General features: G+C 47.8%; 2 protein-coding genes across 19 annotated transcripts in view; one reads left to right on the top strand and one right to left on the bottom strand.

The window, feature by feature from the left end:
* The first annotated feature begins 6070 nt into the window (after window positions 1–6070).
* On the top strand, window positions 6071–19028 carry PRRT1B (proline rich transmembrane protein 1B). The gene is made up of 3 exons (XM_064291304.1): window positions 6071–9414; window positions 10289–10432; window positions 11819–19028. Exons 1-3 carry the CDS (start codon window positions 8725–8727, stop codon window positions 11966–11968), a joined length of 984 nt encoding a protein of 327 aa, XP_064147374.1. The 5' UTR covers window positions 6071–8724; the 3' UTR covers window positions 11969–19028.
* Window positions 19029–25365: 6337 nt separating this feature from the next.
* The window catches only part of RAPGEF1 (Rap guanine nucleotide exchange factor 1), a 156790-nt gene continuing 154423 nt past the window's right edge, over window positions 25366–27732 (bottom strand). For all 18 annotated transcript variants that reach the window (XM_064291302.1, XM_064291285.1, XM_064291293.1 and 15 more), the window contains 2 exons: window positions 27401–27529; window positions 25366–26285 (listed from right to left, as the gene is read on the bottom strand). In XM_064291302.1, the coding sequence (XP_064147372.1) occupies window positions 26135–26285; window positions 27401–27529 (280 nt within the window). In that variant the 3' untranslated portion in view covers window positions 25366–26134. The remainder of the gene's footprint in view (window positions 26286–27400; window positions 27530–27732) is intronic.

Raw genomic sequence — 27732 nt, 5'->3', positions numbered from 1 at the left:
CAAGTTTTATCCTGATTCACGTAGCTGCAGGACTCTTGCTCACGGGCTGTGAAGATCCACGAATCCCAAGATGGACAGGTAAGCTGCTAGCTCAAGTCCCAAGAACCGGAGGTCAGACAAGAGGCAGCTGCTGGATTCAGAGCAAGCCAAAAACCTTGGCAAAGCGAGAAGGAAGGAAATAGGTGGTGGAAGGAGGAGAGATGAAGGCTGAGGGGATGGTGAGCTGCCACAGGCCCCACCCCCACAGGTACCACTCAGCAGATTCCATCATGGGGGTGATCACATATCATATTTCAATGGGGAAGTGATCACAACATTATACAACTGCCAAAACACTGAGAATTATGGCCCAGCCAAGATGACACACAGTCTTAACCATTACACATAGATTCAGGGTTAATCAGATTTTCTGTTTCTTTTTCATGTCAATTTTGGAAAGTTGTAGTTTTCAAGATATTCCTGTTTCATCTACATTGTCAAATATGTTGCTATAAAATTGTTCATGGTTGTTATGGACTCAATTATGTCCTCCAAAAATATGGTCGTAAACCCTAACCTCTATGCCTACCATTATAATCCTATTTGGTAATGGGTTGTCTTTGTTATGTTAATGAGATATGATTAGCATAAAGTGTATCTTAAATTAATCTCTTTTGAGATATAAAAGAGATTGAACAAGCCAGCAGAGGAGAGATGGGGTAAGATAGTTGCCAAGACACATAGAGATCTCCAAGGAACAAGGAAGCAGAAGCTGAAGAGACAAGGATCTTCCTCCAAAGCTCACAGAGAGAGAAAGCCTTACCCGAGAGCTAGCACCCTGAATTAGGACTTCTAGCTTCCTGAGCTGTGAGAAAATAAATTTCTGTTTGTTAAAGCCATCCACTTGTGGTATTCCAGTTATAGCAGCATTAGATAACTAAGACAGAATTTGGTACAGGGAGTGGGGTGCTGCTTTAAAAAATACCTACATGTGGAAGTGGTTTTGGAATTGGATAAGGGGTGGAGCCTGGAAGAGTTTTAAAGTGCCTAATAGTAAAATCTTAGATTGCCTTGAAGAGACTGTTGATAGATTTATGAATGTCAAAGGCAATTCTGGTGAGGGCCCAGAAATGAGGAGAGCTATAGAGAAAGTTGGCGTAGTAGTTAAGTGCTACGGCTGCTAACCAAAGGGTCGGCAGTTCGAATCTGCCAGGTGCTCCTTGGAAACTCTATGGGGCAGTTCTACTCTGTCCTATAGCTGGGTTTTTTTTGGTGGGTATAGAGAAAGTCTCTATCATCTTAGAGAATACATATGGCTAGAAATGTGGACATTAAGTGTGCTTTTGGTGAGGCTTTAAAAGAAAATGATGGACATGTGATGGGACAATGGAGGAAGGGTGATGCTTTTTATGCAGTGGCAAAGAGCTTGTCTGAATTATGTTCAAATGTTTGGTGGAAGATAGAAGTTGTAAGTGATGAACTTGGATATCTGGCTGATAATATTTCTAAGCAAGATCTTAAAGGGGCTGTGTGGTTTCCCTGCCACTTATAGTAAAATGTGAGAGGAAAGAGCAGGACTTAAAAATGAACTGTGCAAGATGAAAACAGAACTTAAAGATTTGGAAAAATCTGTTGTACATGTGTCCTAGAATTTTCACCAAGGATGTGTCTACACAATCTTTTTTTAAAGAGATTAAGCCTGTGACTGATGAAAAACCCATCAGCTTAGACCTAAGGGGACAGAGAAATAATGAAAGGAAAGAATGCTCTCTGCTTCTTGGAATTCTACAGGCAGGAAACAGACCAAAGGAACTACATCTGCTGTCCCCCAATAACAGAGAAAGGCCATCCATAGAGCAGCTGGGAGATCAGCAAAACTGTTGGAAGGAGCGTGGGAAGGAGGGCCTTCTCAGTTTCAAAGGGCCATAGTCTCCTGGATCACAAAGGGTGGGGCCACAGCCACCTGGATTTCAAAGAGTCAGATCTTCACCAGCTCAGTTCCAAAGAGTGGGCCTGACGTTAAGGTGTGCTGGGGGATGGGGCCACCACCCAAAGCTGAGGATGTGGGGCTGCCATGCTCAAAGGGGGGAAGAACAGGGCTTGCCAGGGCCAACGGAGTGGGGTTGCCACTCAGATGGACTAGGAGAATAGGGCCGCCTAAAGCTAAGGGAGCTGATTTGCCATCCCAGAGGACCTGGAAGGCAGAGCTGAAGCCAAGGGCCAAGGGGCCTCCACCCAGAATCCAGAGGGTGTGGCCAACAACCAGAGTTTGGAGGGCAGGGCCACGGCCTAAGTGGTCTCAGATAACAGAGGATTATTTTCAAGACTTGAAGGCTAATGTAATGTGTTCTGTTGGGTTTTGGACTTGCTGGGTGCCTGTTATCCCTTCTTTCTCCCCATTTCTCCCATTTGTAATGGAAGTGTCTACCTTGTGCTTGTTCCACCACTGTACTTTAGAAAACAGATAACTTGTCGTCTAGATTTCACAGGTTCACAGAGGAAAAGGAATTTTACCCAGGATGGAATGAGCTTAAACTCTCACCCATATTTGATTTAGATGATTCAGGAGATGAGATTTTAGACTTGGAGTTGATTTAAGGCTTTTGGAATGATGTGATGGGGTGAATGTGTTTTGCATGTGTCAAGGATGTGAATTTGGGGAGGCCAAAGGGTGGAATGTTATGGATTGAATTATGTCCCCCAAAAGTATGTGTTGTAAATTCTAACCTCTATTGCTGTGGTTATGGAGCCCTGGTTAGAGCTATGGCTGCTAACCAAAAGTTTGGCTGTTCAAATCTACCAGCCTTTCCTTGGAAACCCTATAGGCAGTTCTATTCTGTTCTATAGGGTCAGTATCAGTCAAAATCAACTTGATGGCACCTAACAAAAACAACAATAATGCCTGTGGTTATAATCACGTTTGAGAATGTGTTGTCTTTGTTAAGTTAATGAGATAGTATTAGTGTAGGGTATGTGTTGAGTTAATCTCTTTCGAGATATAAAAGAGATTAAACAAGCCAGCAGAAGAGAGATGGGTAAGATAGATGCCAAGACACATGGAGATCGCTGAGGAACCAGGAAGCAGAAGCTGAAGAGGCAAGGACCTTCTTTCAGAGCTGACAGAGAAAGCCTTCTCCTAGAGCTGCACCCTGTATTAAGACTTTTAGCCTCCTAAACTGTAAGACAATAAATTTGTGTTTCTTAAAGCCGTCCATTTGTGGTATTTCTGTCATAGCAGCACTAAATAACTAAGACAATGGTATTCTCTTATTGTCTTAGTCATCTATTGCTGCTATAACAGAAATACCACAAGTGGATGGCTTTAACAAAGAGAAATTTATGCTCTCACAGTCTAGGAGGCTAGAAGTCCAAATTCAGGGCACCAGCTCCAGGAGAGGGTTTTCTCTCTCTGTTGGCTCTGGCGGAAGGTCCTTGTCATCACTCTTCCCTTTGTCTAAGAGCTGCTCCGCACAGGAACCTCAGGTCCAAAAGATGTGCTCTGCTCCTGGCGTTGCTTTCTTGGTGGTATGAGATCCCCAGCTCTCTGCTTGTAAGATATCTTGGATCAGGGATATGACCCGAGCAAGGGTGTTACATCCTACACTAATCCTCTTTAACATAACCTAATCTTGCCTCATTAACCACAGGCAGAGATTAGGATTTACAACACAAAGGAAAATTGTATCAATCAAAAATTGGAGGACAACCACACAATACTGAGAATCATGGTCTAACCAAATTGACACATATTTTGGGGGGGACACAATTCAACCCCTAACACTTATTATCTTTTTAATGTCTGTAGGATCTATGATGATAACCCCTTTTTTATTTCTGATAGTGATTTATGTTCTTTTTCTTTTTCCTGGTAAGTCTAGTTAGAGGTTTGTCAATTTTGTATATCTTTTCCAAGAATCATCTTTTGGCCTTCTTATTTTTGTTTATTGTCTATTTCTATTTCATTGACTTTTGCTTTTTTATTGTTATCATTTTATCCTTCTTGTTACTTTGGATTTACTTTGCTCGTCTTTTTCTAGTTTTGTAGGGTAGAACCTTAGGTCATTGATTTTAGACCTTCCTTCTTTTCTAGTGTAAGCATTTAAAGCTCTGTGTCTTCCTCACAGCTTTAGCAGCATCTCACAAATTTTGATATCTTGGTTTTCATTGTTATTCCATTAAAATATTTTTATAATTTATCTTGTGATTTCATTTTTGAGCCATGAATTATTTAAAAGTGTGTTGTTTAATTACTAGATATTTTGTATTTCCTAGGTGTCTTATTGTTATTGATTCCTAATCTAATTCTGTTGTGGTCAGAGAATATACTTTGCTTGATTTCAATCTTTCTGAATTTATTGAGATTTGTTTCATGGCCTACTATGTGGTCTACCTTGGTGAATGTACGCCGTGTCCTTGAAAAGAATGTCTATTCTGCAGTCGTTGGGTGTAGTATTCTATAAACATCAATCGGATCAATGTGGTTGATAGATCTTCTATATCCTTACTAATTTTTAAAAATATAATTGTTCTATCAATTGCTGTAAATTTAAGTATTAAAATCCTCTACTCTTATTGCAGATTTGTCTATTTTCCCCTTTAATTCTGTAAATTCTGCCTGTTCTGCTGTACTGTCATGTGGTTACAGGACTAGCGCTTGCCTTTGGGGCAGAGCTGCAAGAGAATTAGAGAGAGACAGAGAGAGAAAAAAAAAAAGTCGGGAAACTCACTCCGTGAGTGTTACTTCTCCAAATTTTGACTCTGTTTCAGAGTCTGTCTCCTTTTGTTCATTTTTTGCTGACCCCAGGTAATTGCTTTTTGTATTTTGTCTAGAGTTTTTAGTTGTAAACAGCAGGAGAGGGACGTTTTTTAAAGCCTCTGCTTGTAAGATATTTGTTGATGTCCCACTGGCAAAAGCAAGTCGTATGCCCAAGCCCAGATTCAAGGGGTGGAGAAATAGAGCCACCTCTTGATGGAAGGAAGGTCCCTGAGCGGCACAAATGATTTGGCTTGACAATTAACCTAAAGGTTGGTGGTTGAAACCCACTCAGCAGCACCACAGAAGAAAGGCCTGGCAGTCTGTTTCTGTAAAGATTGCATCCAAGAAAACCCTATGGAGCAGTTCTACTCCATAATGCATGGTATTGCTGTGAGTCGGAATTGACTGGCTGGCAGCGAGTTTGGTTTTGATTGTTTTTGATAGAAGCTACAAGCTTACATTGAAAAGGGGCACCCATGTAAGGATGGGAGGAACATGTGCCCTTGCCAACTCAGAAGTCTGGCCATGCTATTCTCCTGCTTCAGACACTTCCATGACTTATCACTGTTCTCAGGGTAAGGTTTTAACACCTTTACACCGTGTGCAAGGTCCTCTTCTTGTCCTGGCCCTTTCCCACTCCTTGCCTCCAACTGAGCTCCAGGTATATTATGAAACCACTCAATTCCCACACTACACTCCACTCTCACCTGCTGTTCCCTCTGCCTGTAACACTGTTTCTCTTCCCTGTGTCCACTTAACACCTCCTCATCCTTCAGAAACTGTTTAGATGTCACACCCTCCAGGACAGATTCCCTGGCTCACCATGTCTGCCTCCTCTGTGTTCCCATCTCCCTGGGCTTCCCGGGTGCAGTCCTGATCCCTGTGGGCCACAGTTTTTCCTTTTCCTATGTCTGTTGCTCACTATTTTGTACATGACCTGAAACCACCGACTCATTCATTTTGTAGCCCCATCCCTACACAGCCATTGCAGCAGAGTGTGGGCTCACTAATGAAAGAAGGAAGAAACTGGAAGACAAGACTGGTGCAAGACAGTTAGAGGGAACCCCAAACTTGCTAAATTATATGGGGCTAATGGAGCTGTCTGGCCCAGCAGGCAGAGCCAGAGCGTTGGGCAAAGATGTGGAGGCATAAATAGCAGGTCTGTGAGGAGCAGGGGTCCTGAGTGAGACCCTGGATGTTGGGAGGGGTGGGCGGGGAGCTCTCAGGGATTCAGCACCCCTTGCCATTGGGGTCCCCTCCCTCAATGATCCCTAGCCTTTGACTCCACCCACCAGCCCAGCCTAGGAATTTCAGGAAGGCCCCGCCCACCCTCACCTGAGATGCCTAGTGTTATCCCTTTGCCTTGCAGAGAGTCCCTGGGTAGCTCAATGGGTAACATGATCCACTGCTGACTGAAAGGTTGGTGGTTCGAGTCCACCCAGAGGCACCTCAGAAGAAAGGCCTGGCGATCTACTTCTGCAATATCAGCCACTGAAAATCTTGTGGAGCACAGTTCTGCTCTGACACACATGGGGTCACCATGAGTCAGAATCTATGTGATGAAAAACAACAATAACAATCTACCTTGTAGAAACCACAAGGCCACTTAGAAAATGAGCCTCCAGAGCCAGGCCCTCAGCACTGGGTGGTTCACCCCTGCTCTAGGGCCTTGAATGCCAACCACGGGCGGGATCCTCCCCAGTACTGTCTCTTTTTTAAAATACTTTTGTTCCTGTTGTCATTGAGAATACACACAGCAAAACACACATCAATTCAAGTTTTACATGTACAATTCAGTGACATTGATTATATTCTTTGAGTTGTGCAACCATGATCACCCTCCCTTTCTGAGTTGGTCTTCCCCCTTAACATACATTCACTTCCCCCTAAGGTCCCCATCTAATCTTTTCAGTTGCTGTTGTCAATTTGATCCCATATGGATAGATCTTAAAAGAGCTTAAGGCAGACATTCTTTACTGCTTAAGCTAAACTATTGTTTTTTTTAAATTGTGCTTTAGATGAAAGTTTACAGAACAAATTAGTTTCTCATTAAACAATTAATACACATATTGTTTTGTGACATTGATTGTGAACCCTGAGATATATCAGCACTCAACCCTGGGTTCCCCATTACCAGCTTTCCTGTCCCCTCTTCCCTTCTTGTCATTGCCCTTGGTTGGTGTGTGCCCGTTTAGTTTTATTTTATGGGCCTGTCTAATCTTTGGCTGAAGGGTGAACCTCAGGAGTGACTTCAGCGCTGAATTAGAAGCGTGTCCAGGGGGACCATACTCAGGGGTTTCTCCAGTCTCTGTCAGACCAGTAAGTCTGGTCTTTTTTTGTGAGTTTGAATTTTGTTCTACATTTTTCTCTAGCTCTGTCCGGGACCCTCTATTGTGATCCCTGTCAGAGCAGTTGGTGGTGGTAGCTGGGCACCATCTAGTTGTGCTGGACTCAGTCTAGTGGAGGCTGTGGTGGTTGCGGTCCGTTAGTCCTTCGGACTACTCTTTTCCTTGTGTCTTTGGTTTTCTTCATTCTCCCCTGCTCTAGATGGAGTGGGATCATTGGAGTGTCCTAGATGGCTATTCACAAGCTTTTAAGACCCCAGATGCTACTCACCAAAGTAGGATATAGAACATTTTCCTTATAAACTATGTTATGCCAATTGAGCTAGATATCCCCCCAAAACCATGGTCCACAGCCCTCAGCCCAGTAATTCTGTCCCTCAGGGAGTTTGGATGTGCCTATGAAGCTTCCGTGACCTTGCCTTGGTCAAGCTGTGCTGGCTTCCCCAGTATTGTGTACTGTATTACCCTTCACCAAAATTTAAAAAAAAAAAAATTACCACTTATCTATTGTCTATTTAGTGTTTATTATTTGGTTTTAAGAAGACTTCAGGGAATATTTTTGGTTTAAGTCTTAAAGATTATTTTAGCACAATAGTTTTGGTGGTTCATTCAGCCTCCACGGCTCCAGAAAGTCTGGAGTCCATGAAAATTTGAAATTCTGTTCTGCAGTTTTAACCTTTTGATCAGGATTCTTCTATAGAATCTTTGAACAAAATGTTCAGCAATGGTAGCCGGGCACCATCCAGTTCTTCTGGTCTCATGGCAAAGGAGGCAGCTGTTCATGGAGGCAGTTAGCCACATCTTCTATTTCCTCCTCCTGTTCCTGACTCTCCTTCCTCTGTTGCTCCAGGCAAATAGAGAGCAATTGTGCCATGTGTAACCACTTGCAAGCTTTTAAGACCCCACATACTATACAACCAACTAGGAGGTAGGCCACCTTCTCTTTCAGAGTTTTCCACAGGCGCCTGCCTGACATCTGGAGGTGCTCAGTCAGGATGCTCCCAGGAGGTGCAGGAGGACCTTCAGGATTTGTGGAGACCTGCTCAGGTGCCTCTGGAATTTACCATGTGGATACTCCAGACCAGAGCTGGAAGGCGACTGGGCAACTGAGGTGCCTCTGAGACCTGGCTTCAAACTGCTGGCCTGGCTTCTCTCCAACCACTGCCTTCTCCTCTCCCTGGCCCCTTCAATATTCAGGGTTCTCTTCCTTCTATGCCTTGGTGACCTCCTGGCTCTTCCGTGTCACTCATTAGCCATGGTCTGTCAGTGCCTGAGCGCCCCACCCCTCCCCCACAACCTGCAGGCCAAACCCCAAGCCAAGAATCTGATTGTTCCAGCTCATCTTTTCAGACCAGCCCCCACAAGACCTGTATCTGGGGCCAGCCTATCAGAAGGCTGCCCTTGGTCAGTGCTCTTTCCCTGGTCCAATCCACTGTGGCAGCAGGGTCTGGTCGTGGATACTATCTCCCAACCGAGGCAATCTGGGCAGGGCAACCTGCATTCTCATCCCAACTGGGCCACTGGCTGTGTGACCTCTAGCAAGGCGCTTAACCTCTGTGAGCCTCAGTTTCTCCTCACATCAATGGACTTTGGGCAGGATTCTATGAGAGCTGGGACAATGGGTGCGAGCTGAGCACTTGGTACATGGAAGTAGTTAAGATCAGCGTCGCCACTGGGATTTTGTCATTGCGGCTGTGTTTTGGGGGTGTGAGGGAAGGAGTCCCAGTGGCCCAGCCGACTGTTAGGGTTCACAGTGCCTGCCATTTCTTCCCAGGACAGGACAGGAGAGGGGGTGGCACGCCCACAGACTCTGAGGGCTCCCGGAGCCCTGAGCACCCAGCGCTCCCGCAGCTCCCACACCGTCCGCAGCTCCTGGATGAGGACCGAGGGGCCATCGAGGAAGGGGCCGCGGAGCCTGTGGAGGGGAGCAGCGGCCCTGGTCACGCTGTGGGGGGCGAGCAGATCCGGGAGAATCCCCTGGTCGATTCCCCCACCGAGGCCTCGGCAGCGCCCACCACCCAGACCCATGCCCCCACCGGCTCTCTGGCTGCGGGAGAGGCCAGGCAGGAGCCCAAGCTGGCGCCCTGTGGGGTCCCCAACATCGGCTTTGTGGGCGAGCCCCCGCCATATGCCCCACCCGACCCCAAGGCTGTGCACCTGCTCTACCCGCCCTACCCCCAAGTGCCGGTGCTCTTCCAGCCCGGACCCTCGCCCCAGGCCTTGTACCCGTCGCCACCCGCGGCGACGCCCCTGTACTCTGCCGGGCCTTCACCGCAGCTGCCCCTCTTCTCGTCCCCCGCCGCCGGAGGAGGAGGCGCCTTCCCCTTCCCAGTGGTGAGTAGGGCCCACGGCTCTGGCAGTGTGGCCAGAGGTCGGGCCCACGCGGCTCTTCAATCCTCCTTCCCTCCCTCCCTCATCTGTGCAATCAGCACTGGCCTGGGCCAGCTCTGGGCGCACAGCGGGCTCTCAGGTCCGGGAGGCTGGAACACAAGATGAGAGGTTACTGCTACCCATGCAGAGGGGACTTTTGAGCCTGGAAGAGGAAAGGGCTACCTCTGCCTGGTGGGCGGGTGGGTCTGGAGATCCCTAGAGATGCAGGCATTGGAGCTGGATTCTGAAGGATGCATAGAAGGGTGCAGGCAGGGAAGACAAGAAGGGCCTCCAGGCAGAGGGCTCAGCCAGCACAGCACATAGGTGGTCAAGCCTGGTGTGTTCGGAGAATGATGGCTTTGTTCAGCTCATCAGGGAGAGGCTGGTAAAGTGGAATCCATTGTGAGGGGCCAGGGGCTTTGTGTGTGTGGGGGGGGGCGACCTGATTAGATTTTCATAAACCACAAAATGATGAACAAAAAATCCCTGAGAGATTGGAGTCCCTGCCTCTTGGGGCAGGGGGAGCCCAGTGAGGGTGATGTAGACACCCTATTGGCTGGATGGAGTGAACAATCTGTATAGGACAGAATTACTGATGGCCAGGGGCAGAGTGACTAGTGGGGTCCAGGAAGGAGAGGGTGGAAGGATGGCTGTGACCTGAGCCTCTGTGGTCCACAGCCACACTAGGTGGAGGGTGAGGGTAGGCAGCGTGACCCTCCCATGGCCCTTGACAGTCATGTCCTCCATGGACCCCACCGTCTCTGAGCCTCAGCCACCTCACGCTAGCAGTGCTGGAGGCTTGGTCCAGCTCCCTCACCTTTTTGTACTGCCCCCACAGTACAACAGCCCAGTGGCAGGCATGCCAGCCCCCACCACAGTGGAACACAGGCCCCTGCCCAAGGATTACATGATGGAGTCAGTGCTGGTGACCCTCTTCTGCTGCCTCCTTACCGGTCTCATCGCCATTGTCTACTCCCATGAGGTAGGTGGGGTGGGAGCAGACCCTGGGTACAGCCCTGGCTACTGTGCAGCCACCAGTGACTCCAGATGGAGCCACTCTCCCAGCAACAAGGACTCTGGTGTCTCTCCCTCAGGAGAGGGTTGGAACTGGGAAATCAGTGCCCAATTGTCTGTGGGTTCTAGCCCCACTTGTGTGGACACACCTCCTCCTTTCTCCAGTCTCTGCCTCTTACCATTCAAGATCTGTTCTGGAAAGCTCTGCTACAACTATTCACAGTAAAGGTGTGAATGATTGCTAAGGCCCAAGATGCTGCGCAGCCTGGTAATGGGATAAAATTCTGCCCATCCATCCACTCATCTCTTCAGCCATGCATCTACTTCCATATATTCATTTATCTAGGACTGATCTGTCTACTCACCCATCCATCCATCCATCCATCCATCCATCCATCCATCCATCCATCCATCCATCCATCCATCCATCCATCCCTCTATTCATCCATCTATCTACTTATTCATTCACCCACCATCAATCCACCTTCATCAATCTATCTAGCTACCTACCCATCTGTCTATATCCCCCCAGCCATTTATCCATCCATCCATCCCTCTATGCATCCATCTGTCTACTCACTGATCTGTCTACTCACCTATCTGGTCATCCTTATTGATTCGTTTCCCACACATCCATCCATCTACCTACCATCTCTCTAGTCTCCATCCATTCATCCATCCATCTTCCCTTCCTTCCCTTACTGACCATATGCCAGGCATGGTGTCAGGCCCTGGGGATTCAGTGATGTCAATGTGATGACATCCTAATATGCACAGCAGTAAACAAGTCTCTGGGGGCCTTTGCTCAAGGCTGACCTGCCCAGGGAGGCCATAGCCCTGACTTTCTTCTGCCAGCCAAGTTCCCTGGTCATAAGAAATCCAGGAATGTGGGGAGAAGGCAGCTTTCAGGACACCTCAGTGGTCAAGAACAAGACTCTGTAGGCAGACTACCTGCCTGTGAATTGTGGCTCCATCACTCGTTGTGTGGCCCTGGGCAGGTCATTTATAACCTCTCTGGCCTTTGTTTCCTCATCTGCAGAGTAAGGGCAACAAAGATCCCATTCTCAGGGTTGTGGTGAGGATGGTAGATAAGATGGAGGGTATAAACCAGAGCCGACACACATGAAGTGCCTGCGGCCTGGCAGCCACCACCTCCATCATGCCTCTCCCCTTCACCATACCAGTCACTAGCTGTGAGGCCCGGGCAGGTCCCTCAACTTCAGTGTCAGTTTTTCAGTCTGTAAAATGGGACTCATAATCCCCTGCCTTTCTCAAGGTGGGCTTGGCCCAGATGGTGCCACACTGAAGGGAGTAGGGCTCTGGTCTACTCACCCCTTGCCCTCTCCCTTTGCAGACCCGCGCAGCCCTGGGCAGGGGTGACTTGGCCCAGGCAGAGGAGGCCTCGAGGAAGGCCCGCTCGCTCGTGCTCTTCAGCCTGCTCTTCGGGGTCTTCGTGTCCACCAGCTGGGTCATCTACGTGGTCGTGGCGCTCTACCTTCCCTGAGGGCTGGAGGCTCTTGCTGGGATACCCAGGGATACCAGGCCTGGCCAGACTGTTTCTGTGGACTCTGGTCCTTGCAGCGGCCAGCTTTTGCCTACAGGGCGGACCAGGGGCCAGGAGAGGGCTGGCTCTGCAGTCGTGGCTGGGCCTCAACCCCTGCAGGTGGCCCAGGGGCCCAGGCCCAGTGGTGGGAGGGCTCCCACTGGAACCTGTTTCCTAGACATCTCCTCACGAGGTCTCCTGGGGACTGTCCTGAAAGGCTCATCGTCCAGCCTTTGCCCTCACTTCCAGGGTACTCTCAGAGGGACCAGAGCCCTAGTGTCCTCAGAGCCCTCTGGGAAGGACATTACAAACTGCCCCTCCCCTTCCCCCCTCTCTCCAGCTTGGCAGATGGCCCTAGGCAGAGCTGTCAGTATTTATTTTTCCCTGTGGGAGAGTTGAGGAGCCTATCTCTCAGTCCAGGGCTTTCTGCCACCACAGTGTCCTCATCTCTCCCTGGGAGCTCCTGGCTGGTTGGTCCTCCACCCCTGCCTGTCCCAGGAGAAAGGGTCTTTGATGCTGAAACCAAAGCCACTATTCTGGTCAATAAACATGAGTGACACCCTGTGCAGAGCTCCATGTGGCTGCCTCCAGGACATTGCTACTTCTGGGGTCACTTCCAGGTGGGCGGTGACATCTACACATAGCCACCCTCTCTGAGATGCCCTTAGGATGTAGACAGCCCCAGCCAGGATCTGTTGCTCACACTTGCAGCTCTATCAAGAACTGACACCTCTTCTCCTTGGACCACTTCTTCTAGGGTTGCTTTTCTAGAAACTTCTCTCTCCTCTCTTCATTGCCTCCTGGCTTCTGCTTACTATTCTTCTCTGCAGGCCTTTCAGCTTCTGCTCCCTCCATCTGATCTCTCTGCTCAATTCCTAAGTCCTTTATCTTATTGCATAAAGATGGAGGATCAGCTGGGGCCCCATTTGGAGAGAGCCACGCTGATTGGGGAGCACTCTTATCCCAGGTCACCCCCGAGGCTGCTGGTCAGCCTCTAGGGCTGTAGATAGGTGCCTTTTCATCAGATGCCAGGAGCCCAGGCCAGTCAGCTGTGGTCCTGAGAACAGCCCTCCATTTTAACAAGATTCAAAACCATAAGCAGAGACAGAGGAGGAAGCCTTCTGTGATCCTGGTGAAATTCTGCAGCTTCCCAGCAGGGGGGCACTGTAATTGGTCAGCAACTTTCTTGGCTTGTCCAGTTTCTGGCCCTTCTAAGGAGTTTCCTATTTCTTGAAGAAGTTGGGTTTTCCGCATCTGTAAAATGGAACAGTAACACAGCCTGATAACCGCCTGGGTGTTCAAAGGTAATGGGAGAGTAAGGGTCTTACCCTGAGCTCCAGGACAGCCTGGAACCTCTCAAACAGCAGAGATGGGAATCAGTTAATGTGTGTTTTCCTGGGGAGCAGTCCAGAGCTTTCAGTAGACGACTCACGGAGATAAAAACCATCTACAGAACTTAGAGAGAGGAGAAGGGGGCCGGGCAGAGCTGTAAAAGACTGACAGCTCAAGTTCCATCAAGTGTTTTCTGAGCACCTACTACTGTGCGCTGCTCAGAGCCCAGGCACTGGGAGCCCAAGCAGGAGGACATTCGCCCCAGCTGTCAAGGTGCTCAGAGAAGCTGGAGAGACAGGAATGAGAAAGTGATGAGCAACAATGCTTGGAGATCGTGAGGTGGCTTCGTGTTCCAGGACACAGGGCTGGTCCAGAATCAGGAACCAACACTAAAATGCATACCAGCTACAAAGAGACGGAAGCCATTTTTTTAGTGGGTGAATAGATGCCACAAAGTATTTGATAAAAACCCAACAGCCACAGCAATTCTTACTAAGCTCTTAAGTAAAATCGTAATTGAAAGAAATCATCTAGACCAGTGCTCCTCAGACTTTAAAGTGTCTATGAATCACCTGGGAATCTTGTTAAAATGCAGATTCTGATTCAGTAAGTAGGGCCTGAGATTCTGCATTTCTAAAGAGCTCCCAGGTGATGCTGAAGCGGTGACAGGAACCAACAGCAAATGAATGGCACATTAAGTGGGAAATTACTAAACCAATTTAAAAAAAAAACAACAACAAAAGCCATTAAAACCAGGATCAAACTAGGGCTGTCCCTAATGTCTCTATTACTCAACATTGTTTTGAGTTTCTAGCGAACGTAAAAAACAAGACAGTGAAATCTGTAGTAGAAGAAGGAGAAAAGATGACTCTTGAATGAGAGTATCCAAGCATCACTGAGAGAAGCTTAGAACAGTGACAACCAATTAGAAGTGGAAAAACTTAAAATCTAATAGTGACAGAACAGTAAAACCTAAGAATAAATTTAACAAGAAAGATCTGAGACCCCAAAAAGGAAATGGTTTTTAAAATTACCAAAAGATGGGGAAAAAAAAAAGAAAAAAAGAGATGAATAAAATTTCTGAGAAGGATGTAATGTCATGAAAATATCTATCCTTCTTAAGTAAATACAAATTTAATGTAATTCTAACAAAACCAAGTTATTGAAAATTTGACAAAATATTTTTAAAAATATGAAAAGTATGCAAAACTTGCCAATTTTTTAAAAGTTTAATAAGGGGGACTTTCTTCACTAGATATTCAAACTTTTCATAAAGCTAGAATAATAAAAACAGTATGGCATTGACACAGAGATAGACAAAGAGATCAGTGAAAAAGTAATAAAGTCCAGAAGCCACTCCAAGTATATATGAGAACTTAATACAGGATGAAAATGATATTCTAACTGAGCGATTCAAGGAAGGTTCATGAAAAACACTGGCAGAGTTGGCTATCTGGCTGGAAAAAATGCTCTCCTTATATGCAAAATATAATTCCAAGTGGATTGAAGAGCTAAGTATAAAACTAAAAAAAAGAAGAAAGTCTAGGAGAATATTTATATAGCTTTGGGGTGCTGGGGCAGTATGGAAAGGGGAAGCTCCAGAAGTTCTGGAAAGCCAGAGAAAGACTACTAGCTTTGAGTCCTGTGTATTGGGAAAGCAGAGATTTAAGCCATAAGACATGATTTTTATTCAACGGACTGGAAAAAAATTAGAAATTGAATGCATCTGGAGTTGGCAAAGGGCTGAAGACACAGGCCCCCTCATTTATTATTGGTAGGGTGTGTATCGCCACTATCTTTGTGGAAAGTAGACTAACGTTGTCTATTAATAATGTAGGCACCATATGTATATATGCATGTAAGTACAAGGAACAGGGTCTGGAAAGGTATATTCCAAACTGTTAACAGTGGCTGCCTTTGGGACTAGAAGGGCTTGCACAATACACTGAATTTTAAAATATGGATGTATTCATGCATTAATTATGTAATTCAAAAATAACTGGACAAAAATATCTATGCCTTTTGACTCAGTAATCTCAGCTTTAGGATTCACAGTGGGGAAGAAGACAGTCTGTTTTCCCGGAGTTTACAGTCCTGTGTGAAAAACAGGTATTTATCACATAGGGTAGTAACAGACTGCTAAAGTGCTGGGAAGGAGAGGTACCTCGGGCAAATCAAATCTGAAATGCGGAGTGTAATGAGAAAAAAAAAAACAATGCTGCAATTAAACTATGATGCATCCGTATTAAAATATAAAATGTAAAAGTATGTTAAAATGTAAAAGTGTATGTGTCTTACAATCACTATAATGTGACATACAGGTGTTTGACTTGAAAGAGTGATGAGGGAAAGCTTTCCTTGAGGAAGTGACCTCCCAGCGGTTGTGAATATATTAAGATCTAATGCAATGCTGCCAAACTGCATTCCAAAGTGGTTGCATCATTTTGCATTCCTCCCCACCTGCAACAGATGGGCGTTCCAGTTGCTCCACATTCTCATCAAACCCTGGGCTTCTGGTAGGTATGTAGTGGTATTTCAGCGTGGTTTAATTTGCATTTCTCTGATGACTAGAAATCTTGAAGATTTTATATGTTTATTAGCTATTTGAGAATCCTTTTATGATGTGCCTTTTTAAGTCTTGTGCCTATTTTTATGCTGGGTTGTCTTTCTCGCATGGATTTATGAGTCCTATTTTTTATAGCCACTGGGGAAACCCTGGTGGCACAGTGGTTAAGAGCTACGGCTGCTAACCAAAAGGTTGGCAGTTTGAATCCATCAGGTGCTCCTTGGAAACTCTATGGGGCAGTTCTACTCTGTCCTATAGGGTCCTATAGGGTAGCTTTGAGTCCTATAGGGTCCTATAGGGTAGCTTTGAGTCCTATAGGGTTGCTATGAGTCCACTATGAGTTGGAATCGACTCGATGGCAGTGGGTTTGGTTTTTTTACAGCAACTGGAATTCTGCAATGTTAGATATAGTTCTTATAGAAAATACCTTTTCCCACTAACAGCTTCTATATTCACTTCTTGGTGTCATCTGATGAAAAGTTCTCAATTTTAATGTAGTAAAATTTATCTTTTCCTTTCTGTGGCTTGTTTAAGAAATCTTTCCCCACTCCTAGGTCATGAAGATGTTATCTTCTAATTCTATAAGTTTTATTGATTTATTTTCACATTTAGATCTGCTGCCCACCTGGAACAGATTCCAGGGGTCTTGTACCACTGTCATACTTCCTTAGTAATCATAGCTTGATAATAAGTACTGATATTGGTAGATCAGATTCAAACACCATCTTTAAGAGTCTTGGCCATTTTTAGCAATTCATATTTAGAATAAATTTTGACACAAAAAAGTTAGGATTTGGACTGCCACTGCTTTAAATCTGTAAATTAATCTGGGGACAGTTGGCAGCTTTACGTTGTTGAGCCTTCCAATACATACATATGGTGGCTCTCCTTATTTAGTTAGGTCCTTAAATTAAAAAATTTCCCTCAATGTATTTTTCTAGCTTTCTGTGCAGAAATCTTGCTTATCTTATGTTAGTATCTCTAGGTATTTGACTTTTTTGATGCTATTACAAATGATTGGAAACCCTGGTGGCGTAGTGGTTAAGTGCTACAGCTGCTAACCAAGAGGTTGGCAGTTCAAATCCGCTAGGCGCTCCTTGAAAACTCTATGGGGCAGTTCTACTCTGTCCTATAGGGTCACTATGAGTCGGAATTGACTCGACAGCAGTGGGTTTGGTTTTTTATAAATGATCATTTTATACTTCATTTTTGTTACTTATTAGTATACACAATCGATTCTCCATTGACTTTGTATTCAGCAATCTTCCTAAATTCTTTTTAATTCTGATGATTTATCTGTAGATTCTATTAGATTTTCTATTGACACAATCTTAGCATCTGTACATAATGACAACTTTGTCTTCTTTGCCAATTCTTACTCCTTTTCTGTGTTTTTCTCATTGCACTGGCCAGGACCTCCAGTGCAATGCTGAATAGAAGTTTTGATAATTGGCAATCTTGTCTTTTTCCAAACTTCAAAAGGAAAGCTTTCAACATTTTCACGTTTTGTTGTGTGTGTGCATGATTTATAGAAAAACCATGACTATTAAAAGACATTAGATGAACATAATAAATTGAGAGATACATGTATGAATAGGAAGATTTGCTGTCTTAAAGATGTCAGTTCTCCCCTAGATTATAAATTGAAAGCTATTCCAAAAAAAAAATTAAGAGGATTGTATATGGTCTTTGACAAGCATATTCTAAAACTTATAAGAAAGCATTTCCACTCTGGTGATGGCAGGCGAGGTAGGTCGGACCAGCCCTCCTGCTGGGGAGCTGTACAAACACACATGTGTGTACACACAGACTTTATCAGATTAGGAATTCCCTTCTATTTTTTTTTTTAATCATGGATATTGAATTTAATCAAGTGCTTTTCATGTAAGTATTGAGAACATTATGTAATTTATTCTGTTAATGTGGTTACTTACGTTGATTTTCAAGTGTTAAAATAACTTTGCATTCCTGGAATAAATCCATCTTGATCATGCTGTATTATCCTTTTTAAATATTACTAGATTTGGTTTGCTAATATTGTAGGATTTTTGCATATGTGTTTGAGTGAAATTGGCCTGTAATTTACATTCTATCTTTGTTATGGCTTAGGGTTACGTTGGCCTCATCAAATGAGTTAGAAATTGTTTCAAATGTCCCTTTGAGTCTCTAATGACATCTTTTGCCTTAAAGTCCACTTTTTCTGGTATTGATACAGCTATACATTTTTTTTTTGGAGGGGGGAGAGGGGGCTGTATTTGCAGTCTATCTTTTTTCCTCTCTGTGGTTTTTCTGTTCATGTTTCACATCTCCTTGAGTCCCTGGTTGTTTACCACACATGAAAAATTAATCATTTGAGGCCTAGGATGATGTTGTCCTCTTTCAGTGAGACTCTGCACTTGCCCGGCAGGTGCCACGTGCTGACAGGCCAGGATCATCTTAACCCAGCTTCAGGGATGGAGAGAATTCGAAGCTGGGTTCAGTCCCTGTGAGGCCAGTCTACTTGGAGTTCACCCTTCTCCCTGAGTGTACCTCCTTGGGGTCCCAACTCAAAGCATGTCGAGTTTTTTTTTTTTTCTTCCTTTTGTCAGAAGTGCCCCCCAGCTTCTCAGCCACCTCTCCTGGAACTGGCAGAACAGGTGGCCTCAAATGCCCAGGTCACTTCCCTGGGTGTCTGTCTCCTTCTAGATCTTGGCCCTGTAATTCCTCACTCTCTTGCTTGCCAGCTCTCTGACTGGAGGCAGAGATTTTAAAACATTTTGTAGAGCTCTTCCAGCAGGAGGGTTGGTCTGAATTACCTCGCCTGCCATTACCAGGTGGAAATGCTTTCTTATAAATTTTAGAATACCCTTGTCAAAGACCATATACAACCCTCTTAAAATTTTCTTTGGAATAGATTTCGATTTATAATCTAGGGGAGAACCGACATCTTTAAGACAGTGAATTTTCCTATTCATGACTCTATCTCTCAATTTATTACGTTCGTCTAATGTCTTTTAATAGTCTTAGATTTTTCTAAAAAAGCCTCACAGATTTCTGGTTGGATTTATTCATGGTACCTTAAGGCTTATGCTATTATAAATGGTATCTTTTAAGAACTATGTTTTCTAACATTCTTCTGTGGTTACGAAGAGGGGAGGGAGGGAGGGTGGGAGGGGGCATTCACTAATTAGATAGTAGATAGGAACTACTTTAGGTGAAGGGAAAGACAGCACACAATACATGGGAGCTCAGGACAACTGGACTAAACCAAAAGCAAAGAAGTTTCCTGAATAAACTGAATGCTTCGAGGGCCAGCGTAGCAGGGGCAGGGGTCTGGGGACCATGGTTTCAGGGGACATCTCAGTCAATTGGCATAATAAAACCTATTAAGAAAACATTCTGCATCCCACTTTGAAGAGTGGTGTCTGGGGTCTTAAACGCTAGCAAGCAGCCATCTAAGATGCATTAATTGGTCTCAACCCACCTGGATCAAAGGAGAATGAAGAACACCAAGGACACAAGGTGATTACAAGTCCAAGAGACAGAAAGGGCCACATGAACCAGAGACTACATCATCCTGAGACCAGAAGAACTAGATGGTGCCTGGCTACAACCCATGAACTGCCCTGACAGGGAACACAACAGAGAACCCCTGAGGGAGCAGGAGAGCAGTGGGATGCAGACTCCAAATTCTCATAAGACCAGACTTAATGGTCTGAGACTGGAAGGACCCCAGTGGTCATAGCCCCCAGACCTTCTGTTGGCCCAGGACAGGAACCATTCCCGAAGCCAACTCTTCAGACATGGATTGGACTGGACAATGGGTTGGAGAGAGATGCTGGTGAGGAGTGAGCTTCTTGGATCAGGTGGACACTTGAGACTATGTTGGCATCTCCTGCCCGGAGGGGAGATGAGAGGGTGGAGGGGGTTAGAAGCTGGCGAAATGGACACAAAAAGAGAGAGTGGAGGGAGACAGTGGGCTGTTTCATTAAAAAAAAAAAAGAGAGAGAGAGTAATTGGGAGCTTGTAGCAAGGTGTATATGTGGGTTTTTGTGTGAGAGGCTGACTTGATTTGTAAACTTTCACTTAAGGCACAATAAAAATTATTAAAAAATTACGTTTTCTAGTTGTTGGTTGTATATTAGAATGTGTTTAATTTTGTATCTGATTTTATAGCCAGCCACTTAAAAAAAATTTTATCAATCTCTTTGGTTATTTTTTTTTCTTACAGCATTGGCTATTATCTCCAGTACAACGATGAATAAACACAGCACTAGTTGACAGGATCTTTATCTTATTTCAGATTTTAAAGGGAATGTTTTGAATATTTTACCATTAAATGTTTGCATAGGATTTCAGAAAATAATCTTTATCAGATTAAGGATGTATTCTGTTTCTTGTTAACTAAGAGTTCCTTTTTTTAAAATGATGAATGGGTGTTCCATTCTTAATAAAGGCTTTTCTGTGTCTATTGAGATGATTATATGGTTTTTTCTTTAATGTATTAATGTGGTGTGTTCAGGAGAGGCTAGGCTATGTTACAAAAACAAACCCTGAAAACTCAGAGACTTAGCACAAGAGAAGATTTTTCACTCATGTAAAGGCCTGTGCCTGTCCAGGTTCTCTCCACTTGGGATTCTTGCCATCTCCATCCCTGGATTCCCAGTTAGCCGTGGCAGGGAAAGAACAAGCATGGAGGTGGTACACCAATTCTTAAATCCCCAGGACAAGGTGACAGATATCTCTGTCCCTTAGATTTCACAGCCCTAACTGCAAGGGGGCTGGGAAGTGCAGCCTGCCTCGTGCCCAGGAAGAGGAGAACCAGACACAGGGGAGCATGAACAAGGGTCTAGCATAGAGTAAATCCCATTCATTGCTACGAATATCACTCCATCCTTGCATTTGTGAGAGAAACTCAACTTAGTTGCTAACATTATTTGAGAAGTTTCCCATCAGTATTCATTAACAAGACTGCCCTGAGGTTTTTCTTGCACTGTTCTTGTCTGGTTTTGATGTCAAGGTTATATTCAACTCATAAAATGAGCTGAAAAGAGTTGTCTTTTTCTATTCTCGGGGAGTTGGGGTAAAATTGAAACGATCTTTTTGTTCCTTGAGTGTTTGGCTTAACTACCCGTTAAACCTGTCTGATGTTTGTGGGTGGATTTCAAACAGATTTAATTTCTTCAGTGGTAAGTACCACTTCTTTGCAGCACTTATCATGGCTGTAATATTTCACCTGTGTGGTTTTTTGATTAAGAGAACCGAGTGAGGTGAAGCTGCCGGCAAAGTGCTCAGTAAGCAGTACTAGTGGCCACAGCTCACCAGACACTGCTCCAAGTGTCACCTCAAGGAACCTTCACAAGAGCTTATGAGGTAGATGCTGTTATTACCCCCACTTGCAGTTGGGGGAACTGTGGAAGAGAGAAGGGAAGCCATGTGCCAGATCACTGGCTCTGTCCTTTCGTGTGGTGGTGCCACTGGGGTCTCCTCACCTGGAGGCCACACTGCTGTGGTCCTGGGTCCAGGCATGCACCCATCCGAGCCTCCTGGCTAAGCTTGCAGATTCTTGGGCCCTGGATCCTCCGGGGGTGGATCAGGCATTTACTCTTGCCCCACGTCTGAGCGGCTTCTCAGTCACCGAACATCAGTGTGAGCTGCAGCAGCTATGTCCCGCAGCCATGGTTGGAAAGCACCCGGGTCCCCACCTGGCCTGTCACCTCTCTGGGGAGGTGCTGGGTCTAGATCAGCCTGGTTCTTAATATTGTTGGTTGGTGGGAGAAATGGGGGTGAAGGACACGGGAACACCTGGCCTCTCTCTGCACCTTGGTGTGCTCATCGGTCAGAGAGAACAACAGTAAATAACGGAGGAAACTGGAGAACAAGCGGTTAAGCAACTTGCCCAAGAACACAGCCAGCAAAAGGGAGAACTGGGAAGGTTTCCAGTGTACCCCAGAGACTAATGTTGGGCTCAAGGGTGAATCAGTGTGACCACTCCAGAATACCTGTCCCGCCCCCCTTTTAAAGGATGGACTTTGAGGCCACCACCTTTTAGGGTAGTTGAGGGGAGGCCACCGAAGGCAGCCACCAGCTCCATGGTGGGATCTGAGGGGAGATGCTGCCTTCAGGTCACCACCCCCTTCTCTCTACCTGGTTCCCTTTTCTAAGCCTGACGCATTGCCCAGGTGTAGAGGCTGAGCTGGACTTTCCGAGGCTGTCCTGCTGGCACCTTCTGCAGGGCTGAAAACCTGGGCCTGGGGGCGAGGGGGAATACCAGGGGGTTTTGCCTTGACCCCTTGCCACCTCCTAGGTGCAGAGACTCAGGTGCTTGGTCTCACTGCAGTAGAGGTGCTAGGGGACAGGGAGCAACTGGTATCTGGGATGGCTCTGGAAGGACACCTTCCAGCCTGGTAAACGGAGATGATAACAAAGGCCTCCCAGAGCTGACTGGGTCTGGAGACCAAGTGCAACACCTCACTCCCTGCAGAGGAGAAAACAGAGCTACCCACGGCAGAGAAGGGAGTAGAATCTATGGGCCTCTCTTGGTCTGTGTGGGGGCAGGAGGCTCTATTGCTTTCCGGCATACAGGCTGGCCCTGGCTGAGCGTGCCAGGCTGAGTTCAGCAGGGGTCACCTCCAGCCTGCAAAGAGGCCGGTGCGGGGCAGTCACACCAACCCCTCTGCAGCCAGGTACACCACAGCAAAGGGGGAGGCTCGAACCCCCCTGGAAGCCACAGGCAAAGCTGGGCCCAAGCCTCTGTGGATACACTTCCGATGACAGGAATTTAGGGGCCCTGAAAGGCAGCTCTAGGTACCCTGTGCCCCCTGAAATTCCACCCTCAGAAATGCTAGTTTTCACCAGGATGCCAGGGGTGGGGGCTGGCACAGCTCTTGGGCATCAGCCCACTTCTAGGAGACACGCAGTTTCTGTCCATTTCAATGCTTCTGGGGGCATGAGACCCAGGAGAAAGAGTTCTGGACAGGGGCCCATGCTGGTGACATCCGTTCGACTCTGCCAGAACTACCCTGCAATAGCAATGGGTCTGGGGACTGGGACGCATGCCCCATGCAGAGGATCTGGGGGGCTGGGTCCTACTGGGGCTAGGGATGAATGTCCCCCGCAGAGGACCTGTGTCCTACTGCTGTTTCTGCTCCAGGGCCACTGCCCCTCTCTGGCCACCAGCACCTGTGCCCCCAGCCTGCCTGAGAAGGTGAGAGGAGGTGAGGCCAGCACAGGACCTCGGACTGTGCTTTTCACAGCACACATGCTGCCTGTGGGGCAGACACGGTCACCAGGCGGCAGGGGGCTTTCATCTGTGTTTATTTTCTCATATAAAAGTTACACATTTGAAATGTCTGCAGGAAGATGCCACTATTGGGTGGTTTAGTTGGGTGATATATATTACAGGTAACATTTGGGGAGGGTGGGGGACAGCCAGAGACAGGGATGCTTCTTGGAATTGGGGTTCAGTTCAGACATGGGCGTGCCTGCCCTTTCCCTGGCTCCCCCACCCCTGCCAGGTGAGAAGTGACTTTTTCTACAGGGAACCAAATGATCTTGAGCAGGCCTGTCTATAAAGATTGATTTCTACGATCCCCCCAGCCCAAGACACTGACAAATCACAGCTGAGGCTGCAGTGCTGAGCAGTGGAATTTGGCAACTGCCAGAGCCAAGAGGGCGTCTTTTAATGAGGCACAGGGCGGGGAAGCTTGTCAGCCAATAAGTTAACACACACACGTTACACCTCACCACCTTTGGGCGGCCAGTCACGCTAGCTCCACCCAGGCTCAGACCCCACAGGCTCCCAGGGAGGGTGGGCCCAGGGCCTCTGAGCATGGTACAAGGTCTGTTCTGAATTAAAGGAGAAGCTCTCTCCTTCCCCCTCCAGCTCAGGACTGCGAACAAGACACGAGTCAGCCTGCTGGATGGGTGTGGGCGGGCTGTTTTTGAGGCTGAAACACAGCATCCATATTTGCTGTGCTAAGGAGGGTGACTCCTAGGGGTTCTCAAAAATGCAGGGACAATTTGAATTCACACAACCCCGGGTCCCGTGTGCGTAGCGGCCCCTCACGCGCAAACACACAGGCAAACGCACACACAGCAGCATTCAGCAGAGCTGGGCAAAGGCGGGATGAAGGATGGGAAGGGGTGGGAAAGACTGAAATGAAAGGACTTAAAAAACAAAAAAAAGAGGAAACAAACTAAAACCCACCCCCTACACACAACACTGTTAATAAACAAGTGACTCCACACATGCACACGCACACACACACATGCTCGCACACACACACGCTTTAAATAATAAAGTGACACGTTCTGGCCTGCCGCCGGCAGCATTGCTGCCAGAGGTGGATTTCAACTGCCATTTCACAGATTTCCTCCTCTCTATATACAGGAAAACACAGAAGAGGAAAAAAATCAGCCCATATTTTCTTCTTCATAAAAGCTGCTCAAAAACCCACAGAAGACTCAAGGGTGACATGGTTGTTCCTTTAAAAAAAAAAAAATCTTCTAAATAGTCAACAGGTGTTACTTTCTACTCCCTTTTTCTTTGTTCTGTTTGAACTGGGCTAAGCACAGTTAGATCCTGGGTAGTCGCTTGACCACATCCTGAACCCAGGAGAAGTGAGCACTCGTTCATGCAAAAAGGACCTGGGGTGGGGTAGGGTGGGGTGGGGTGGGGTGGGGTGGGGTGGGGTAGGGTGGGGTAGGGTGGGGTGGGGTGGGGTGGGGTGGGGTGGGGTGGGGTGGGGAGGCACAAGGCCCGGCAGGAGCTGCAGCACATCTGGATGCCGGCTGTGGCACACTGGCAGAGGCCCACCTCTGGCTGGCGGGGAGAGCCAGAAGGGGATGGATGCAGAGGGCTCGCTGCTGGCCCAGGGTCCTCCCTGCAAACCTCGCCTCGGATTGTCAATCTCAGCAGTGAAGATGGTTTTTTAACAAGGTGGAGGGAGAGAGCCCCTGCTCTTGGAAATGCTTCTGCCAGAAGAGAAAGAAACCCTGCAGACTGGTTGGAGAGCTGTGGCTGGCTGGCCTCTGAGGTGCCTCCGCAGCCAGGCCTCAAGGGCCTCTGTGCGGCCTCTTAGGGACACCCCATCCTTCCCAAGGGAGAGCTGACAGCACTGGCAGAGAGGCCTGGTGAGCTGAGGAGGAGCCTTCTGACTCCACCAGGGTGGTGCAAGATCAGAGGGAAGCTTGTGGGGCCGGGGCTGGGTTGGGGGGCACAGGTGGAGTTTAAGGCACACAGCAAGCAACAGACACAACAGAAGAGGGAGTCCGCGGGTGTCTCCCCAGGACAGAAACGCTCCTCCATACTCCCCTCTCTCTGGACTAACCCACCCAAGGGCTACCGCCCAGCTAGGAAAAATTAAAAAGGCTCCCAGCAATAAAAAAGTGTTTCTTTGATGGTAAGGTCCCCTGTCCTCCAACATCTTCTTCCCAGCTCCCCAAAGTACTTCTGAAGGTGGCTGATGGAGATCCCCAAGGAGGAGGAGTCCAGCGGAGTGGGGTGGGGGAGACACTAAGGTGCAGCAAGGCGGCAGGCTGCCCCTGTTCACTGCCCCACGAAGGAGCGCCCCACAGGAGCAGCAGGACAGTTCTGAAAGCCAGTACCCTGGTGAGGGGCTGCTGAAACCCCACCTGCCATACCTCTCTGGACCAGGCGAAAGCACACACCGTCCTCCATTTTAGAAAGCAAGGAATGGAAAGGGCCCCCCCCCCCCCGATCCTCTCTGCTCTTGGCCCACCTCCAAATCTCCCTCCATCCTAGCTCATCTGGAGGACTGCTAGCCCCAGGGGCCCTGCTGAGCCTCTGCTCACACGCCCTTCGGCACACGCGGACTGCCAGCTGAGGGAAGCTGTCCCTCGTCCCACTTATGCCATCTGTGCTGCTCCTGGGCTGGAGGGGTGTGGGCGGGAGGGAGACAGGGGAAAGAGAAGTGAAAGCAGAAAAAATTAAAAATTGGGAAACCACCAGTTCACAAATCAGTCCTAACACCTGCTGGGTTGGCTCCTCTGTGGGCCATAGGGTCTTCTCCTGCAGAGGAGGGAGAGTGGGAAGCTGCCAGCAGGTTCCGGCTCCAGCCCTGTCATCACACCAGAGGCCTGGCCGGGCCTGGGGCTCCGAGGCCCGGACACTTGCAGCCTGCGCAGGGAGAGGGACTGCCGCCGTTCACCAGGTCCAAAGTCTCGTCCGGTCTCGGAGCTGCCCGCTGAGCCTCTCTTGAGCGTTCTCCTCGCTCATGCACCTGCTCCTAGGTTTTCTCTTCCCGGTCTGTTTTTCTCCTTGTTATGTTCCTGGGTTTGATTTTCAGAGAGAGTTCCCATAGGGCCTCCTCAGCCAGGTGGTCACTGAAGTCATTGAAGAAGTTCACAATATCATCGTTTCTCCGGATGTCATAATGCCTGGGGAGGGGAGGCAGTCAGTGAGAACCAGTGTGGGCGGAGGGGGCGAGACGCCTGCTCAAGCCCTGCTCTAGCCCTACTCTGCCACTCCCTGGCCACGAGGACCCACCATCCATTTGTGTAAAACGGGAAGCGGTTCCTACTTTGAAGTGCTGCTGTAAGAATGGTAAGAAGAGCTGAAGCAGCACATGGTGGTGACCAGCCCCCAGACAAGGTCAGGCACTGCTGTGTTAACGCCGAGCCAGCCCAGGACTCAACATCAAAGGCTGTCGAGGGGTTCCGGTGTGGGGCTGGACACTGGCTAGTCCTGACTCGTGAGAGGCTCCACCCGCTGCACTGGGGCACCTTGTCCCTAACCTGACCTGGTCTGGAACGGCCTTGAGGTGACTCCCTCTTGGAGCACGACCCTTGAGCCAGGCCTGCGCTGAGCACCAAGGCACCCTCGCAGCAAATCGATGAGGCAGGGGCCACTAATGCCCACATTTTACAGAGGAGGGAACTAGCGCTCAGAGAGAAAGCCACTAGCATCCAGACTACAAGCTGGACTCCAAAGGAAGTGCTCTCGACTGCTCCCCACAGGCTCCCCCCGAGCAGTGCCCCTGCAGTCGGGCTCCCTGAACACAGAAGGCTGCTGCCAGTTGGAGCTCCTTCCTCCTGCGGAGGCCTGGTTCCCTTTTGCACAGCATGCCCCAGAGAAGCCATGCTTCCTTGGCCCACACTGCACGAGGCAGCCCAACACTGGGTGGGCTTGGCTGCCTGGTTGCCCCCAGCTGCCCTCGGGTTCCAGAGCCCTGAGTTAAGCAGCAGGCCGTGCTGACGTCCCCTTGCGATGAGATGGGGTATCAGTTTCTGGGTCTGTGAAATGGGGGTGACGGGAAGAGCTACCATCACTGGGCCCTAGCCCTGGTCCAAATCCTGTGTGGAGCCCTTTAAGTGCGCTTCCTCGTATAATGCTGACTAAAGGTCACAGAAGCAGGCATCAGATCCCATCTGCACAGACTGAGAGTCCGTTTTAGCTTCCCATCTCTGCTCAGATGCCTCAGGAGCTATCTCCCTGTGCATCTAAGCAGACGGTTCAGGTGCCCCCAGAGCCTCCAAAGGGCAGCAACACTCACGCCTGCTGGAAGCACCGCATGCTGTCGAGGATGTTGAACTGCTGCCACCGTTTGGAGAAATTCACTTTCCCATCAATATAGTCTGGGTTTCCCAGGTGAACAAAGGTGAGGTCCTGCAGAATCAGCCCCCTGGGAGGACAGAGAAGCCCAGTTACTGCTCTGGAGAGCTGGCCGAGCCACCAGGAAGGGCCAGTGACTGACAAGTTAACTCCAGGGCCTAGCCCTTTGGGCTGGGCCTGAACAGCTGTCAAAACCAAAGAGCAAGTCTGGGATGAGGCTTCATGTTTTTTCCAGTGTGAATTACCGGTTCACGAACTCTGGGTCCATGACTG

This window comes from Loxodonta africana, chromosome 9, assembly GCF_030014295.1.
Source record: "Loxodonta africana isolate mLoxAfr1 chromosome 9, mLoxAfr1.hap2, whole genome shotgun sequence".
Lineage (NCBI taxonomy): Eukaryota > Metazoa > Chordata > Mammalia > Proboscidea > Elephantidae > Loxodonta > Loxodonta africana.
The sequence above is the reverse complement of the archived record's forward strand: the minus strand, read 5'-3'. Positions and strand labels throughout refer to the sequence as shown.